Genomic DNA, 19,830 nt, shown 5'->3' with positions numbered 1-19,830 from the left:
CTACTTCTAGTATTAAATTGCTTCCCAAACTCCCTTGTGTTTGGGGAGCAACTGACTGAGCATAGGCGACTAGTTTTCAATGAGGAATGGTTAGACGGTCCCACCAAACAAACTCCCCACTGGCCCCTTGAATGCATGCTTAAATCTAGTATTGCAGTGGAGGTCATCTGCAAATAATAGCACTTTACCAACATGCCGGTTTCTCTTATATCCTAAACCACCAGTTACTAAAGTGATTTTTTCGCTCTTCACGGATGCAGCTCAGTTTAGTGTTGTACAATGATTTCTTGGTTTATTGCAGGTCCCACTGAATCACAAGCTCAACAGAATACAGCTGCGCTTTTTGATGTTCCCATGTATTCCTCATGAAAAATGATCAGGCAGGGACAATGAGTAATGAGAAAGCATTTTATTAGAAAACATAACGAAGTGTTCTCAAAGTACACTTCTATAGAAACGTATCTAAGTAAATAATTTAACCTTGTCAGTTTGTGTGTGGCAGCTTTTCAGTGCAAGTGAGAGTCCAACAGTCTATTAATAGTCTTGTGTTCCCAAAGCCCCTGTGCTTGACCATAAAGCTTTTCCACACATGGATGGGAGGCCTTCAATTTCTACGCCTGAGTACATTCACCTGCATCGTGTTTTGTGCAGCTCTGAAGGGTTTAACCAACCCTTGGATATGGTATTTTGGCGCAAAAGAGTTGGAGCAAGAAGAGGTGTCTGTAAATGAAACAACATGCATGGTCCTTTGGATCCTGCCAAGTTTCTTGTACAGCTGGATAATTCAAACAACATATATACACACACATACAACTCTGAGTCATTAAATCAATTAAGGTGGAAATATCCCCACACATGGATTTATATAGTATGCTCCCCAAACAATTTAAATACCAATAGCCCAAGTGGTAATTTACCTTAAATATCTTCACATAAATAAATATACATATATACAAAGTAAAGAGTTGGGTTACTGTTCTTCACAATGGACATTTATATGGCAACCTAACACTGTCTTCCTTGCTACACACCTTCCAATTGTTTCAATAGTGCTTGCATCAGAATAGCACTGAACTTTGTAGCCAACAGACAAGAGTAATACATTTTATAAACAAAACCTGTGAAACTATTCCTCATTTTTCAAACATTTCTGCCGATTCATTCTTTAAATTCGAATTGTATATTTTTCTTCTGATAATATGTAGCTATAAACATGTGCCCCAGTCATGCAAACCTTGATCCCAAGCCCAAGTTGGGCTGCGCTGGCTCACATGGAGGTCCTGTATGTATAGCCCTTCCTCATTCATTTCAATGGATGCAATCACTTTGTACAGATTTGTCTTCCTCTCATGAAATGAATAGGAAATATACTGCAAGTGAAGGAGATTCAGCTGTACATAGAGCCATAGTACTCACAAGAGATCGCTTATAGTTGCTACAAGTCAACAGCAACAAAAGGTAGCAAGGTCAAATGCTTCTCCATTTTAAATGTTTGCATGAAGGAAACTGTACAGGAGAAAAAGGTTGGTTCAGCTATTTTAATGTTATGGTCACTTAACATATTTGGCAAATAAAATGGAGTTCAGAAATTCATTTAAAAGTGAAAAAATATGCTACTATGTTGAGCATATAATAAATTGCATCCAAATTCAACAAACCTTTTCTGAATAGTTGTAACACCTATGTTGCAAGAAAAAAATATTTATGTGACCATAGAGTATGAACAGAATGAAAGCTGCAGAAATAATTCTGTTTGATTGTATCCAATAATAAACTTTTGTTTGCAAAAGAGCTTTTGATTCAGCAGAAACAACCACCAATGGGGTAGGTGCATGAAGTTATCAATGATTCCTTCTTCCTCTCTGCACCCCACAAAAAATAGCTTGAGAAGGTTGGGAGACTATCCAGAACAGTATTAAAGGGAGTGTTAGAGCTCCACAGAAAAAGAGGTATCAGCGAAATGTCCTTCCCTTCCACCAGAGGTCTCCATTTTGGGGCAGCCCATCCTGTTTCACCATCTGAGGCAAAACAGGAATTGCCACCTTCTTGTCCTTCTAACACTTCCCCATTTCTGCCACCACTGCACTTTGGCTCTCGTTGAGCTTGGTGGCAGCTGGAGTGCTGTTCATCAAAGCATTACCAATTAAGCTGATTTGCAATGTGGCACAAGAATGCCCTGGCTCTTGCTGAACTCAGTGAGAGCCCAGGCACTCCTCAAAGTGTTGCCGTTTGGCTTCTTTGCCCATGGGCCTCCCTCTCAGTGGTGGAAGCGGTGGGGTGGGCCGAGCGCCATCTCTTGAACTTCTGCCACCTGAAGCGGGTGCTCCACCTCATCTTATGGGCAGGCTGGCTCTGCCTCCATTGATCAAAGGCCTCTCTGTGAAGGTAAGGACTCTTTGTAAAAAAGGGACACTGGCTACAACAGATTGCGCAAGCAATAGGCTTATATGGCTGTCATTCAATATGGTTTTCTCTAGCATTTGACTAGTTTCTCATTCAAAGAATCTTTCACTTTGCAAATCAACCTCATAAGAACCACAATACTTTCAGCAATATACTAGGGCCTAATGATGGCTTTGTACTGAGCCCTTACACTCCTGAGTACATTTGGTACAGAATGGCAAAAAGAACAGTTGGCATCATTACAAATCGGGTTCAGACTCAGAAGGAATCTGACCTAATTCAGGATGGGTTTTATACATCCAAACCTAGGAAATTTGTTTTTGGAATCCCCTCAAAATGAACTATGCCCCTATCACTAGAAAGGAACACATGAAAGATTGTAGCCACCGTCTTTAGTGTGGCTTGTCTTGCATCAAAGTCTACTGTGCTTGTGCATAGAAAAGTTTCAGATACAGGATGTAGGATGTTAGAAAGCCATTACAAAAAGAGGAATATTTTCTCACAATGAGAACATAACATGGACAAAAAGCTGCAAGAGTATTAGTCTCTTATCTAGTAAATATGTTGGGCTGGATTCGACTATCCTGGCACGCTAGTGGAAGCCAGTGCAAGGGCTCTCCCCTCCCTGCCCCATGAAACCCTTGCGCCTTCTCCAAATTTGCTCTGAAGGGTTGGGAGAAACAGGCAGGCAGAGGAGAGGGGGAAAACGCTTGCACTGATGGAACGATCAGAAGAGTGTGACGTGGAATTCCTCCCTTAATTTTTCTTATATACATATAAAGCATTAAATGGGACCAGTCGTACAGAAGCATACTTGCTTAAGACTGAATAGGTATACACACAAGGCTAAAGACGTTTGCAGAGAGATTTACAGGATGATATAAAATAATGAAGCATAAAAGCTCATACAAACCAGCATTTTAAAAAGTTTAGTTTGCTATACAAAAAGGACTGTTGGAAAGTTGTCATAGAACAAATATAAAACCACTGCTAGCCTAATTTTTGGGCAGGTTTCTTTTCATACCAAAAAGACCTTCCAGGACTGGAACCCACAGAAACTAAAATGATTCAGCATCTTCTATTAATTAGCTTCCACTGTCCTGTATTAAGGTCCTCTTTAACCCATCAGTTCATAACACATTTAGAATTTTTTGCTTTGTTTTAAATTGCAAAGATAAGGACAGTTCAAAAAGAAAGAGTGCATAACTTTAGTGGCAATATAATGTTCAGCACACCAGCTATTAAGAAAGTATTCTTGCTTGGTTTAATATGTAAATCCACCAAGAGATTACATAGTGTTCAACCACCATCTATAGTGCTTTACTGCTGAACATAAATAATGACAAGGCATAGGACTGCAACAAGTCCAAGAGCTTGTAAACCAAGGAACCAGAGCATAACCCAGAAGAATATGACTATTACAGGTTCCACAATCCGTTCTCCAAAATACATCCTTGTGAAGCCAATACTAATGAGGCTTTTGTTGAGCTCTCCAAAGAGAGTTCCCATCTTTTTGTAGTCATCTGTAATAGGTTCAATACTGTAGTCTCTGTCTTCTTCTCGGACCTGCAGTAAGGGGGAAAAAACCAAACCATTGATTAAAAACTGGATAAATAAATTTGTAGCATGTTACTGCTGCCATTAAAAAACACACACACACCCTCCTGTGCAGAAATGTTGGTGTTTTTCATCTTTCTGCACTGTAATGTTTTATAGTGGCCCCTACCACAACTAACAATAACTTGCAATATTGGCTTTTGTCATCCAAAAGCAATGTATTTTATTAATGCCTATAATGTATAAGGTGCTGTACTAGAAACGCCCCTTTCCCAAATCTGTCATTACCTGAAATCTTCATAAAGGGCTTTGCGTAAATATACTCAGGAGGTTTCCCTTTTCCCCAACACACCCTGCTACTTGCACCTTTTTAATTCTAGAAACTGGTAATTTCTTCCATCACACTACCTTTCCGACCCCAAAGGACCAGCTCAGGGGTAGACCATCTGCTTTGAATGAAGAAGGTCCTAAACTCAATCCTTGGTATTTCCGGGGGGACTAGGAAGAGCTCCTGCCTGAAACCCTGGAGAACTGCTGCCAGCCAGTGTAGGTAATACTGGTCTTGACTCAGTATAAGGCAGATTCCTGTGTCTGCAATTGTGCCTCATGGGCCATGAGAAGAGAGAATGGGGGAGAGATCATTTTTCCTCATTCACTGCTCCATCTTGTCACCTCTCCCCCTTAATAACAGGAGTGTACTACTGAACAACAGCGGCAGAGCCAAGTATTGAATTCCTTATCATCTTTATAAAAAAGATATTGCACAAAGCTTCTGTGGACAGGCTTTTGATGGAGATGGGTAATGTAAAGCAACCTTTTAAGATGATGAAGTACACAATGCACGGCTCTGCTAATGCTTCCATTAAAGACGAGCAAAGCTCAGCAAGAAGCTACTCATAAATATTTTACTCAACAAGTCAATACTGTTAGCAACACAAGGCTTGCCTTGTAAACTGTAATTATCGTGATTAAATATCCATCATAAAAAAAAAATCTGGAGAAGAGTTTTAAGTCTAGTTCATAGCCAAAACAATTTCTACACTGATGCTTTAATTAGATATCTAACAGCAAGAATAATACAGCTTGCATTTTTTCCCTAGTGAGTAGCAAAACAGGCCAAAAAACCCAATAACAAGCAGTGTAATCCTAAGTACCCTTACTATGGAGTAACCCCCCTTAAGCTCCATGAGACTTACATTACATTACACATGAATAAGTGCAGGAAGTATGTGCCATTAGAAATTAAAATTCTAGTTTAGTAGAATTCATAAGGGTTAAAGTGCTGCCTTACTCATTATAATAAAATGCTGAAAGCTATTTCCAGATAAAGAGCAATATTCATACATCGTTCACCTTGAGGCATATTTTAGCCCCGATCTCCTTTGATGCCGTACACTATTGTTTGCCAACCTTTTTGGGTTCACGGGTACATTTGTGAAATAGAGGAACTGTTGTAGGCACCACACACATGCCACAACTCTTTCCTTCCAGCTGAAACCCCTTTGCAATGTCCCACATAGAATTAGAGTTGGGGGGGGGAGAGCCTTTGAATAGCTAAATAAGGCTTTGTTCAAGCCCTAATTTCAGCAGGGGAAGAGACCCTATGGGCACCAGGAAGGCCTCTGTGGGCACATGTGAGCCCACAAACACTATGTTGGTGACCCATGCCATACAGAATCATCTGTTTGGCCCATGAAGAGTCTCGGGCTTCTTCAGGTTCTGGTTTATATCACCAGTGAATGTATGTAAATACACCAAAATCTTGAGGGAGAATTTCCTGAAGAAATTAAATATTGTAGCTTAAGCCAAGAAGGAATGTAACATATGGACTGTAAGTATAGACTTTTGTACTTGTCGGTTCAGATAGTATTTAGAAATTTTGTTTAAACACTAATAAGTTTTGGTTTATGCCACCAGTGAATGTTTATAAATTTACATACAGAATCATCTAGCAGAGTATGTTTGTGTCCATGGTTGTGCACAAAAGTCTCCCGTTTCATAAACATCAACTAGTTTTATGTGGTTCAATATTTTCACTAACACATATTAAATACATTTTGCAAAATTACTGTGTATCTCCTTAAAGTAGATGGACAGTTAGAAACGAAAAGCTGCAAGTATTACTCTTTTTTATATTCAAGTGGTTTCTTCAGACAAAAACAAAACAAAAACGCACACATCCTCCAAACCAATCAGCAATTTGCACTCAATTTTGAGTTTAGTAATTTCTCCCCCTTCCCAACTTCTGCAGTAATAAAGGTGGAAGGTTTGAACATTCCTCTGTATCTGCACTGTCATTTTGGCGATACAAGGTTTGAAAGATCAGCCTCATGCTAATAATGTAACTTCCCTCTCGAGATCTGCACTATGAAGCACTTCAGTTGCATGTGCAACAAGGCATGGGATTCAGTTGGCAGATCACCCAAAGCATATACTCTAAAACTATCCCTTTAGTATCCACTCTTTTTCTGCTTTTGCCTTTTATAGAAATGTTGGGTCTCTGGAAGTTGAATCTCTAGGTGAGGAAGCAGATGCATCATGACTTCGGTGCATGCACAGGGACACACAATGACCTATGCATGGCTTAAATTCCCTTCTATTCCCACCCCCACAATAAAAGTATAAATATAGCTAAATGTTGCTGAATGTGTCTGGAATCACAGTTATTCTATAACCAGATCCATTTGATTAAAGTTATTAAAATATTTTCATTATCTCTCTCTCTTTTAAAAAGTAGGCTGTTATAATCAATATAACATACAAGAAACAGTGAAGAAACTTAAGCACATGTATTGTGGGAAGGTAACTGCCATGCTTATAACTATTGTGGAATCTCCCTGCTAGCTACTGTTGGGAAAGCCTTTGTCTGTGTAATTCTGAACAAATTACACTCACTGATAGGATCTATCCTGAGTCACAATGTGGCTTTAGAGCTCAGAGGTCACTGGTCAACATTATTTCCTCACTCGCCAGCTGCAGGAGAAATGCTGAGAGCAGAGAAGCCCCTTATACATTGCCTTCATAGACCTGACGAAGGCTTTTGACCTCGTCAGCCGAAAAGGACTCTTCAACAAGATAGGATGCCCACAATATGGTTGTGCCTTCCGCAAGAACATACATGGCACCCTCCAATATGACTGTTCATCCATGGACACTTCCCTGTAAAGAACGGTGTGAAATAGGGCTGTGTTCTCACTCCAATTCTCTTTGCTCTCCCTATGCCTTCAGCTTGACTGAAGACGCTATGTACTTCCATTCAAGGAGGGGTGGGGATCTGTACAACCTGGCACATCTTCACACCAAGACAAAAGTGTGGAGGGTTCTTAATCTGAGATATGTTGTTTTCATCAGACATTACAAATTGTGGATAAATTAGACTGTTTCAAGAAGTGGCAGAAAGATATATCTAAATTTGTCTGGCAGGGCAAAAAGCCCAGAATAAAATTTAAGATACTTGCTGATGCAAAAGAAAGAGGGGGGTTTGCCCTGCCGGACTTAAGACTGTACTATGAATCGGCAGCTTTCTGCTGGTTGAAAGATTGGCTACTTCTTGAGAATGCAGACATTCTGGATTTGGAAGGATTTGACAATAGGTTTGGTTGGCATGCATATATATGGTATGACAAGGTTAAAGTTCACAAGGGTTTCAAAAACCATATTGTTAGGAAAGCATTATACAATGTTTGGATTCGATATAAGGATTTGCTGGAAAACAAAACTCCTAGGTGGTTATCACCAATGGAGGCTAAGGAGGTGAAGAAACTTAATATGGAATCTAAATGGCCAAAATATTTTGAAATTTTAGAACAAGAAAGTGGCAATTTCAAATTACAGAGTTTTGAGAAAATAAAGTCCAAGGTACGAGATTGGCTCCATTATTACCAAATAATGGAGACCTTTAAACAAGACAGGAAAATTGGCTTCCAGGTGGAGAAATCGAAACTAGAAACAGAATTGTTAGAACCCAATACTAAGAATTTATCAAGAATGTATAATCTGCTGCTGAGGTGGAATACAGTAGATGAGACAGTCAAGTCAGCTATGATTAAATGGGCACAGGACATAGGTCATGACATTATGTTTGCTGACTGGGAACAGTTATGGACCACCGGCATTAAATTTACGGCATGTAATGCCCTAAGAGAAAATATTATGAAAATGATTTACAGGTGGTACATGACCCCAGTCAAGCTTGCGAAGATTTATCATCTGCCCAATAATAAATGTTGGAAATGCAATGAGACTGAAGGCACCTTCTTTCACCTTTGGTGGACCTGCCCAAAGATTAAAGCCTTTTGGGAAATGATTTATAATGAAATTAAGAAGGTACTTAAATGTACTTTCCATAAGAAACCAGAGGCATTTCTCTTGGGCATGGTCGGCCAATTGGTGCCAAGGAAGGACAAGACTTTTTTTATGTACGCCACTACAGCAGCAAGGATTCTTCTAGCAAAGTATTGGAAGACACAAGAACTACCCACACTGGAAGAATGGCAGACGAAAGTGATCGACTTTATGGGATTGGCAGAAATGACTGGCAGAATCCGTGACCAAGAGAAAGAGACGGTGGAGGAAGACTGGAAGAAGTATAAAGTATATCTTAAGGACTGTTACAAAATTGAGGAGTGCTAAAATGTCAAGGGGAAGGAAGACGCAGAATTACAGCTGAAATTGTTTGATGATTTAAGGTGAAATTGAGAAAGATAATAAGTTTAAATTTAATTGGCAAAAAGGGTTGCTGAAAAACTCTAAAATAAGGATGCAAGAAGGGTGAGGTATGGGGAAGTCCGAGAAAGGAGGCTTATGAAAATGAGGTTGAGAAATTATATTTGTGTGTTTGCCTGCATTTTGTTGATGTTTCTACGTTGTTTTGTTTTAAAATTGGAAAATTAATAAAAATTATTATTATAAAAAAGAGATATGTTGTTTTCAGATGACACAGCCTTAAGAGGGAAGGAAGCTCTACAGAGACTCATCAACCATTTTGCCCAAGGCTTCAGCACTCCATGCAACACATGGTTAGGGTGGTAGACAATTTTGTTTACCTGGGATCCACCATAACCAGCAACCTTTCCATCGACAGGTGTATTGGCAAGCCAACTACAGCAATGACTTGCCTTTCCAAGAGCGTTTGGGAGAACGTGATGCAAATGACCAAATACCAAGTTGAAGATTTACCAGGATTTGTGTTGAGTATGCTGCTTTATGGAAGCGAGTTGTGGAAGTGAGTTGTGCACTTGGCATGACAGAGTCTTGAACAAGCATGTGCTCTCTCAAGGCCACATTCCCAGCATGTTCACACTTCTGTCTCTGTGATGTCTATGCTGGCTTGGTCATGCACACAGAATTTAAAATACCAGGACCCCCAAGGATGTGTTTTATGGGGAGCTGGCTTCAGGCCCTAGGCCTGTTGGCAGTCTAACTCTGTGTTACAAAGATGTCTGCCAACATGACATGGAGTCTGGTAACATTAACCCTGCCATATGGGAATACCTTGCAGACGACTGCAGTGCCTGGAGACAAGGCACTCAAGTTGTATATCCACAGCACCAACCACTGAAATGACCACTGAGAGGAGCACAGAGAGAAATGCCATTCTGCACCTGTAGCAGCAAAACCTGAACCCTTCATCTGCCTCAACTGCAAGAAAACATTTCTCTCCCATATCAATCTCTACAGCCACAGCGGGTGCTGTAGCTCTTCAACCATTTGGCTTCACCCCTTCAGGCATGCACTTCCGTTGTCTGCTGAGACAGACAGATGCCAGTAACTGGGAAGAGGATAAAGCAGTGATTCTTGCTGTGAGAATAGGGTGTTGTAGCACTGGGCAGAGCCAATGTTCTTCAAACATTGTTGGGACTCCCAGCTTCCATTAGCCCCTGCCAGCATGGTAAATGGTGAGGGACGATGGGAGTCATAATTCCATATCATCTGCTAGCCATTTGCTGCCCTCTGGTTAGTATACTAGATGTCAAAGACACAAGTACTGTACCAAACCCCACTTCACCAAGAAGCTTGCAGCCTAACTTCTGATCTCACAGCATAATAACACAGGGTTGTTGTGAGGCTAAATGAGGAGAAAGGAAGGAAATAATATATGCCAATGAGAGGAAATGCAATAAATTATAATTGTACACAAGAGAGTTTTAGAATGTATGCAGTTACATGTGCAATAGCGCAACTGCTGTAGAATAGAAGCCAAAAGTGTTCGCACAGGATCTTCCTATACCACATCATAAATATTTTCAGAGGGGATAACTCACTACTTTCTTCCACTACTGTTTCCATTAAAAATTTGGTAGTGTTTCACAAAATATAGAATGTATATTTTTCTGGGGAAAGAAATAAAACTTAAATTTTAATTTTGCAATGTGAATGAGGGTTAGCATAAGGTTTTACTGGTTTCTTAAATTTTAAAATGTAACATACCAGGAACAATGTTACAGCAATGGATTTATATTTATGTTCAGATAAAAATAAAATAAGATAGCAAAGCTTGAACAGTCAGGAATGACATTTAACTGGTAGTAAATGGCTTATTTTATTTCTTTTGGGAAGGAAAAACATGAGCAGGCACAGGATTAAGCTGGTAGTGCTGAACTGAGATAAGGAATAAATGAACAATGAAAAGCAAAGCAACCACTATGCAAAAACCTATTCAGCTGTTATATGAATTTTTTTTTATTGCCATATGATGTCAGTCATAGCCCCCCCCCCCCCCCCCCGCTTCCCCAAGCTGGGCTCAAGAATTTGGTTATGGCAACTGAGCACTTAAGTACTAGCTGAGCAAATACCAATCCAGCCAGAACTTTGTGAAGTGGCTTCCTAAAATAAAACCATGGTGCCAAACACTTTGTAGGAAACAGGAACATACACTATTGTAAGCTCCATCAGCTCACATTAATTGACATTAGAGAGAAAGCAATGAGGCTTGAACAGGTCTAACACAATTTAGGTCTAAAACAATTTAGCACTCATGAAATGTATGCAATCTGTACTATTTGTACTCAACATCCATCCCACGTCTGTGCTACAGTCCATGTCAAAAACAAATTGCCACATTTGGAATGGCCATGAGTTGGGACAGGACTGTCCTGAATAATACTGTTTATACCAACCATTCTTCCATGCCAATGTCAACTGTACAAACACTGACCAATAGATTTGCACTTATCCCTTCCCCCGATAATAAAAAAACCCCAGCACTATATTCATGCTGTGTCATTAGTGTGTAAGAAACCAAAACATCATCATAGATTAAGTAGCAACCTAGCAGCTGTACAATCAAGAGATAAATGCTTAGTAGGGGTACTACTGGGATGTGGGTGGCGCTGTGGTCTAAACCACAGAGCCTAGGGCTTGCCGATTAGAAGGGCGGCGGTTCGAATCCCCATGATGGGGTAAGCTCCCGTTGTTCAGTCCCTGCTCCTGCCAACCTAGCAGTTCGAAAGGACATCAAAGTGCAAGTAGATAAATAGGTATTGCTCTGGCAGGAAAGTAAACGGCGTTTCCGTGCGCTGCTCTGGTTCGCCAGAAGCGGCTTAGTCATGCTGGCCACATGACCCAGAAGCCGTCTGTGGAAAAACACCAGCTCCTCGGCCTATAGAGCCGCAACCCAGAGTCATTCACAATTGGACCTAACGGTCAGGGGTACCTTTACCTTTAGGGGTACTACTAAGTACATTTATTGCCAATATCCACAATTTTTAAAGAGCTAAATGAATGACCTAAAGCTGAAATAGTATGGGAAGTACAAACACCCAGTCTGTGAACTTGTAATTTTTAAAAAATCACATAATAAATATTTTGGAACACAAGCAAGTTTCATTTATTTTGCTTTACAGTTTGCTAAACCTATGGAAGTGCACAATAAAAATGCAATATAAACAATACAAAACATTTATTAAGTGTACAACAGGTATGAAAATGGTATCCTTTTCTGCTTCCCTCATCAGCCAAAATGTGCAAAACTCTGGGCTTGCAGTATTTACTATAAATATCAACCATAAACTGTAATTCATATTATTCATTCCTCACTGAGAAAACTGGTTATAAGAAAATAAGCTTATAAGCATACACTTCTGCTAAGGCAGATAACAAGATTTCTAGTTGTTGTTTTTTAAAAGGAAAGAAAAGGAAAAAGAGAGGAACAGCTAGGAATATAACCTAAAAATCCTTACTTGAATATATATAGTTAATATACTTGGAAAGAGCTGAGTAACTATGGCACAGATCCAAAGAATTACAGAGTTCCATTCACGCAATGGAGCTTTCCTGTGTTCTCCCTCCTTCTGGCTGTATTCCTTTACACTCCCCCCCCCCCAAAAAAAAAACACTCCTTAGGGTCACGGATGTGGTGTGGAGGGCTGCAGCTGAAGGAGAATCAGCAGAAATGTGCATTCCAGTAGTACAAGGCACTATGTGGAACCCACTTTATATAAATGGCGCTCTCTTTGTCAGATTTTAAAGCGTTTGAAGAGTAAGCTTATGAAACTCTTATAGCAGGCTTCTTCACACATTAACAAAATTCAGTTCAGAGATTTGGATATTAAGCCTTCATTTGGAGGAAGGGCTGTAGCTCAGAGGTAGACCACTTGCTTGGCATGCCCAAGATCCCAGATTCATTCTCCAGAAAGGACTGAGAATTTCCCTTGTCTGAAACCCTGCAGAGCCACTATCAGGGAGTATGTAGACAATACTGAGCTAGATGGATGAATGGTTTTATACTAAGGCAGCTTCTTATGTCCTCATTGTTTTTAACCACCCTTTATTCTCCCCCCCTTTTTTTTGCCCTAAAGTAGCTCAGAACACAGATGTAAAAGAAGCTATGGTTGCCTTGCCCTTGCAAAGCAGCCAGTGGACCTGCAGGTGTTTTCCTAGTTTCTGCTGAGTGTGGGGAAAATCTTCAGCAGAGTAGGAAGCTGAGTCGGATGCTGAAATCCAAGTGGTCACCAGATGTTGTGATGAGGAAAGGCCGCCCTCTACACAAAATCCCAGCAAATTCTCAGTAGGCTCTCATGAACAATGTTCTGAAGATCCACCCTTCCCTTACACACTGAAGTCAACATACTGTATAACTATTTAAGAATACAAGAAGAGCCCTGCTGGATCCACCCAAAGATCCATTTCATCCAACATCTTCTCACAGAGTCTAACTACATGCCTATGGGAAGCCCACAAACAGGAACCTAACTATATCACTAAAGCCTACAAGTGATATATAAAAGTATGTGAAAGACTTTGTTTCATGACCAGGGGATAGAACGCTCTATAGTAAAAGTATCCAAAGAACAAGCAGATCTTATAAGAATGACCTCTTAACTTAAAACTCGCCTGTGGGCCACAATTTTGTCCATTAAATTTAGGCTAATCCCAAATGGACTCGCAGATGCTATATTTTTTGTTATGCCTAAATTAACAATTATTAGTGGAAAGCATCTGTGAAATATCAGTTGCATTCTCACAAGGTTGGTGCTGATTCCCTATCTCTACTTTCATGGACAACTGTGCTGTTCTTGAAATGTTATCACAATTTTAATTTATATCACTACAAGTCTGTCCCTAACACTTGCTACTCTGAAGATGATTAGGAGTATTTCATTAGGTATTTAACACTCCTGAAAATATAACCTTATTCTCAGTTGCTATAAAACTGCAAACACAGAGTTTTGTTTCTCCTTTTAGAACACAATGCGGGTCCCACCATCCCACTAAGACAGGAAGAGAGAACAAAAAGGAAAGCATATTAACTGTCAACAGCTGGTTCCTGAACAGCAGAAAATGTCACGGTTGATTCCACAGATGAGGCCTTGGTTGCAAGTATTGCAAAAGTTAGCCAACAGTAGACAACTTCTTTTCGTAAAGAAGCTACTTTCCAATATTTAGTTGCAGAGTACAAAAAGTGGGCGGCGCTGTGGTCTAAACCACAGAGCCTAGGGCTTGCTGATCAGAAGATCGGCGGTTCGAATCCCTGTGACGGGGTGAGCTCCTGTTGCTCGGTCCCTGCTCCTGCCAACCTAGCAGTTCAAAAGCACGAAGTGCAAGTAAATAAATAGGTACAGCTCTGGCAGGAAGGTAAATGATGTTTCCATGTGCTGCTCTGGTTTGTCAGAAGCGGCTTAGTCATGCTAGCCACATGACCCGGCTCCCTCGGCCAATAAAGCGAGATGAGTGTTGCAACCCCAGAGTCATCTGCTACTGGACCTAATGCTCAGGGGTCCCTTTACCTTTTACAAAAAAGCAAGTCTCAGGAACCTTTGCATTTTCACTGAATATAATCCATTAGGAGCAGAAGAGCTTGAGGGTAGCAGAAGAGCTTTTTGATCAGCATGGCAAGATCTTTTCAGAGCTAAAGTTATAACAAAAGTTATAACAAACATCCTTAATGTTTACATAAACGTCCCACATCAGTTGTGACATGAAGGAGGTGCTCCTGAACTAGTTTTATGTTCTGAACCATCAATTTTCCAAGTTTTTTAATTAATGTTTTTCAGCACTGCAAGCTCTTGAGAAGCTTCTTAAAAACTGGATATTGCATCACATCATTGGGTTGACAATAATTTGAAGCTCTAGGTTCTCTCTGAGACGTTGCATGTTCTCTTTTCCATTAGTGTATTTGGGAACTCTTGTTCCTGGCACAAAGATCCAAACAAAGCAAAACTTGGAGTGATACTGAGCCACCAGAGCTATATTTTGATCAAAGATCAACTCTCATTATTATTTGCAAGAGTCTATACTTCTTTTCCTGCAGCATGGTAAGGGGGCATACCTTCAAACACTTTAGGAAAAATGTGCTGATGCCACATGCCTCCATATATCAACTATCAAGCCACCTGCTGTGCCATCTCACATGCAAACTGACAAGTAGTGTCCTTCTATGTGGACCAAGATAGCCTTGCTTCATAGACTAGCTCCAGCAGCTCAAATCTTGGAAGCCCAAAAAAAGCCTAGAAGAAGATTCTCACAGTGACAATAAAGGACAAATTTCTGAAGCCAGAATTTATTCAGATTTTTTAAAAAAGTGTATTGAGACCCCATATCTTTTGCATAATTGCAAGAACCATCTTCAATTCTCATATGGTTTGAAATGGAGATGGTGTTTCAGAAACAGCCTTGAAGTTAGGTACTTTCCCAGAGCAAGTCACAATAAATAACAAATTAGTTTACACTAGCTACACTGGCTAATGAGAATGTATGGGGCTAGCCCTAGCCTTGATACTTATGCGCATGCTAGCCAGCTTCCCAGGCCAATGTGTGATCAGTTCAGTCTGAAGTGGTCAGCCTTCTAGGTGTATAGGATTTCCAGCATGTGAACAAGAACCAGATGCCTGAATAGGGCTACAATTCATATGCAATGGCCATTAATTGTTTGCTGCCTTTTGTTAATTTTCATTTATTGGCAGCCACCTTGGAGGCAGAAAGGTAGCAAGTAAATATTTCAGATAGAATAAATACTGTACATAAATTTAGGTAAAAAGGCTAAGGGCTCTAGTAAAATGGGGCTGACTAATTCTGCAAAAAGTTTTTCAGAAAAGGAAATTTTATGACCAATACCATGGCACAGTGAACCTGCAAAACTCCAGTTAATTCGTAATTGAGCACACCTCTTTGTAGAATGTTGGCAGGTCTCTATAATGAACAGATTCTTCCAAGCCAGAGGTGCTCCATTTATCTGTTTAGAAAGAACTGTGAGCTCATGCTTTGGATACAATGGTACACAGAGAAAAGCTAATAAAGTGAAAGCTGACAGGCATGATAAAAATAGGATTATAAAAGTACTTTAAAAAATTACTCTTTGTAAAAAGCCACCATTTCTAAACAGGCATCTCCTGTTCTTGCTTACACAGTGATAAAGAATGCCTTTAAGATTATGCCAGCTACAACATACCCATGCATTTAGAAACAAATTTTAAATTTAGTTTGTTTCCAAAACAGTAGTTTGTTTCCAAACGACTGCTTTGACCAGAACTGTAATTTGAATCTCTCGTTCCTCCATAAGAACAGCCCTCTTCATACATTAGGGCTCTTCTCTGCACGTACAATGAAAACAGGGAAGTGGCAGACTCTGTCCACACCCATTAGCATGTTGAAATATCTGCTACATGTGCCCATAACTACAACTTTACACATGTAAGAAAGGACTCATCTGATAAGGGCTCCTGATTATGTGGAGTTCATCCTATGCACATACACCTGGACACATATTGCAGATGTGTGCTTCAAGAGACATGCGGAGAAGCTTAATACACAAAGCAGGTTTATGTCAATCAATAAACCCAATTCCTCTGAACAAACAAACATCATTGTAGACTCTTTCCCTGGAATCTTGTATTGCCTTTCTTCCAAGAAATCTGAATGACGCTAAGAGGTGCGTCTGTGACTAGAGTCTCTAAACATAAACAAAGGATAGCATACTAGTCTATAATTATTCCATTGCTATGTGATCCTTCAGGTATTTCCAGACTGGGTAAATTGCAGTGCACTGGGTGCACTACTGCAACTACTATGTCTATGTGTACACCTGTGCAGGCATAAAAGGAGACAGAAAAACTGGACCACACCCTACTATTCCATTTCAATAAATTCAGATTAAATTACCACCCCGTAATGGTGGACTTGTAATCTGGTGAGCTGGGTTCACGTCCCCGCTCCTCCACATGCAGCAGCTGGGTGACCCTGGGCTAGTCACACTTCTTTGAAGTCTCTCAGCCCCACTCACCTCACAGAGTGTTTGTTGTGGGGGAGGAAGGGAAAGGAGAATGTTAGCTGCTTTGAGACTCCTCCTGGTAGTGATAAAGTGAGATATGAAACCCAAACTCCTCTTCCTCTTCTTCTTAACTCCATTCTTGCAAACTCAATGATTGTTGTAACTCCACACATTCTTTGAAAATATGGAGGATTTAACTATTTAGTGCTCTATTGTCACAAAGATTGTGTTTATAAGAGAGTGATTTGTGTGCATGGGTTCAGACACCTTTGCTAGTTCAGGGAAAGCAACCTGAAAGACCCACAAACTATCCCAAAACATATTAGTATTAAAGCCCAGTCCACAAAACCTGCCTCACCACATTCACAGTCGCACCATACATCTGAAGTGCATGACTTTTCCTAAAGAATCCTGGAAACTGTGATGTGTTAAGGATGTTGGGAATTGTACCTCTGTGAGCCACAAACTACAGTTCCCAAGATTCTTTGGGGGAAACTATGTGCTTTAAATGTATGGGGATGTGGCACGGGAAAACTAATATAGGATTCTTATCCTCTTCCCCCCCCCCCCCAAGTGTGGAAAGTTTGCATAACCACATGAACATGGCTGTGGGGTGTATTTTCCCAATACATCATCAGGAAAACTTGCAAGGGGGTTAGCAGAACTCCACCCCCCCCCACAGACACTTCCAGGAAGTTCAGTGTCTTCCCCCCCCCCTAACGATCACCATCCTCCACACTTATCCGATGGGGGGATGCAAAGATACCCTACCATGGATTCCTTCCTTTCACAACAGCAGCCACGCTTTTTAAATTTTATTTTCAGAGCGCAAGCGCCATAGGCACGATATTATACACAGTGCAAGGATGGAGGGAGGGGGGCGCTCCCCCCCCCGCTTTTCTCGTGCGCGCGTTTTGCGCGTGCACGGTCCGGCTTTTGCCAGCGCTGCACAGGTGCGGCGCCCCACCCCTTACAAAACCACGTCCCGGTCCCACCACCAGGCTTGGCTCCCAGGACCCAAGAAGAGCCATGGGCTGCAGCGGACCCAAAAAGGTGCGCGTGTGGTTTCTGCACGATCCTGCTAACGACAATCGGCTAAACCAGATGCTTCTGCAAGAAGCCCCCCCCCTCCCCCCCGGGAAGGCAACGGCCCCAACCGTTCTCCCGGGCAACTGGTGGGGCGGATCCTGCCTGGTCGAGGTTCAAAAAGAGGCGTTTATACAACCCGCCCCTGGCCTCGCGGAGATGCAGCCGCTCACCTGCAGTTGTTCCTCCTCGCCCTCCTCCTCTGCTTCGCTAGGCGGCGCCGGCGGCGGCTGCTGCTCCCGGTGCTGCCTCCTCCGCCTGTGCCGGGCGACTGCCCTCCCGCCCGGAGACGCCAGCGATGGCGCCGGCTCCCAGTCCCTCTCGAAGGCGTATTCGGGCGGCGGGAGCAGCAGCTCCTCGGTCGAGCCCATCGCTCCCCTTCGCCGCGGGGTGCGGGAGCGCCTTCCTCCAGGCTGGGGAGAGGGCAGCTCCCGCCAACGGGCGCTGGGCGGGCACCACTAGCGACCCGGCGGCGGTCTGTCACGCTGCCGCTTCTTCTGTTGCCTCGGCGGCCGCCTCTGCCGCCTCGCAGGGCGGGTCTCGAGAGGCGTCACGGGGTTTGCAGGAGGAGGAGGAGGAAGGGGGCGAGGGTTGTGCCGGCGCTAGAAGGAAAAGGGGCGGGGTGGGGGTGTGTGTTGTGCGTGAGAGAGCGAGTGTCGGTGAGCGCGTGTGACCGAAGCGATGCGTGTCTATCCCGCCTTTGCTCGTGAGGCAGAGCTGGAAATGCGTTTCCACGCACATGCACGCTTCATATTTGTGTGCTCACCCTCCCATAGTGCATGCGGTATGCACAGGGCCGGATTTAGGTTTGATGAGGCCCTAAGCTGCTGAAGGCAATGGGGCCCTTTATATGTCCAGCTGTCCTTTGTCAACAACAAATTGTCGCTGGTTTTTTGTGTTGAGTATATGCTATATGGTAATTTATGGACCTAATAGGTATCTAAAGCCATTTGCACATAACAAAATATGTATTTTATCAAAGTAATCGTTGAACTGAAATACAGTTAGGAAGAAGTATTTTACTGTAATAGTGAAAAATGGGGGGGGGGGGGGCAAGAGAGTGGGGCTCTAAGCTATAGCTTGTTTAGCTTATACGTAAATCCCGCACTGGGTATGTAGCTGCACGTACAGATACATGCAGTGCTTCCCCCACCTTAAAAATGTTTAGGGGCACTCTCATTTTGACTCAAGAAAATCACCATTTTATAGTTCAAATTGGGGAAAATAAATACAGTAAATGGACAAAAGTACAAAGGTTCACAAAATGTTTAGGGGTATGTGTCGCCCTTGCGTACCCCGCCCCCCCCGAAAAAAGCACTGGATGTATGCACATACACGTGCACACACACATATACATAAGGACACACCCAATCAAACAAACACATAATACAACAGCTCCTGCTTGCCACGGGCAGTCCCCCTTTTCTGTCACCTGGCCCTGCTAAACCACACACTCCTCTCCCCCAACTTTGCTTCCTAGGAGTTGTTTGGTAGGATAGGGTGCCTTGTTGAAAAGGTAAATGGGTGTTATCAAAAAAGAAAAGAAAAGAAAAAAGCAGTAGTCTGGGGGACACTGAAATGTTAAGGAATGCATTATGGCAGTGGTTCCCAATTAGTTAAGTACTGTGTGGACCCCCTGCTTTTCAAAAGCCAAGCAATGAACCCCCTACTTTTGAAAATGTTGATCTCTGTGGTTTTTGTTATTGTTGCATGAATGTTGCCACCATACCCTCCAACATGTCCTGGTGCCTTTTGGGGCGCTACAGTCTTGTGCGAGACGCACACCCGGTTGCAGTTTCGTGCATTTTTAGACACCGTTCTCTTTGGATGTCCCAGACAGATGACAAGGATGTGCCATGGGCCCCCTGGATAGGTTACACAGACCCCCTGGGGTCTGTGGACCACTAATTGGGAACCACTGTATTATGACACATTCTGCTCCATGTGATTATACCAGGTTCCCTCCATTTCTAGAAGAGGAGCCCTGTTAAGTATTTAATGAGCTACATGTTACATTGATATGAATGAGAATTGCTAGCAGTACAACACTCTTCTTCAGAGTTTAGCTCCCTCCTCAT

At 42.0% G+C, this 19,830-nt stretch overlaps 1 protein-coding gene across 1 annotated transcript; it reads right to left on the bottom strand.

Annotated features, from left to right (window-relative positions):
- Positions 1 to 394: 394 nt before the first annotated feature.
- FAM241A (family with sequence similarity 241 member A) lies at positions 395 to 18,360 on the bottom strand. The gene is made up of 2 exons (XM_079990349.1): positions 17,926 to 18,360; positions 395 to 3,969 (listed from the first exon to the last, which is right to left on the bottom strand). Exons 1-2 carry the CDS (start codon positions 18,121 to 18,123, stop codon positions 3,724 to 3,726), a joined length of 444 nt encoding a protein of 147 aa, XP_079846475.1. The 5' UTR covers positions 18,124 to 18,360; the 3' UTR covers positions 395 to 3,723.
- Positions 18,361 to 19,830: the final 1,470 nt, after the last annotated feature.

The sequence above is a fragment of the Podarcis cretensis genome (assembly GCF_951804945.1).
Source record: "Podarcis cretensis genome assembly, chromosome: 9".
Classification (NCBI taxonomy): domain Eukaryota; kingdom Metazoa; phylum Chordata; class Lepidosauria; order Squamata; family Lacertidae; genus Podarcis; species Podarcis cretensis.
The sequence above is the reverse complement of the archived record's forward strand: the minus strand, read 5'-3'. Positions and strand labels throughout refer to the sequence as shown.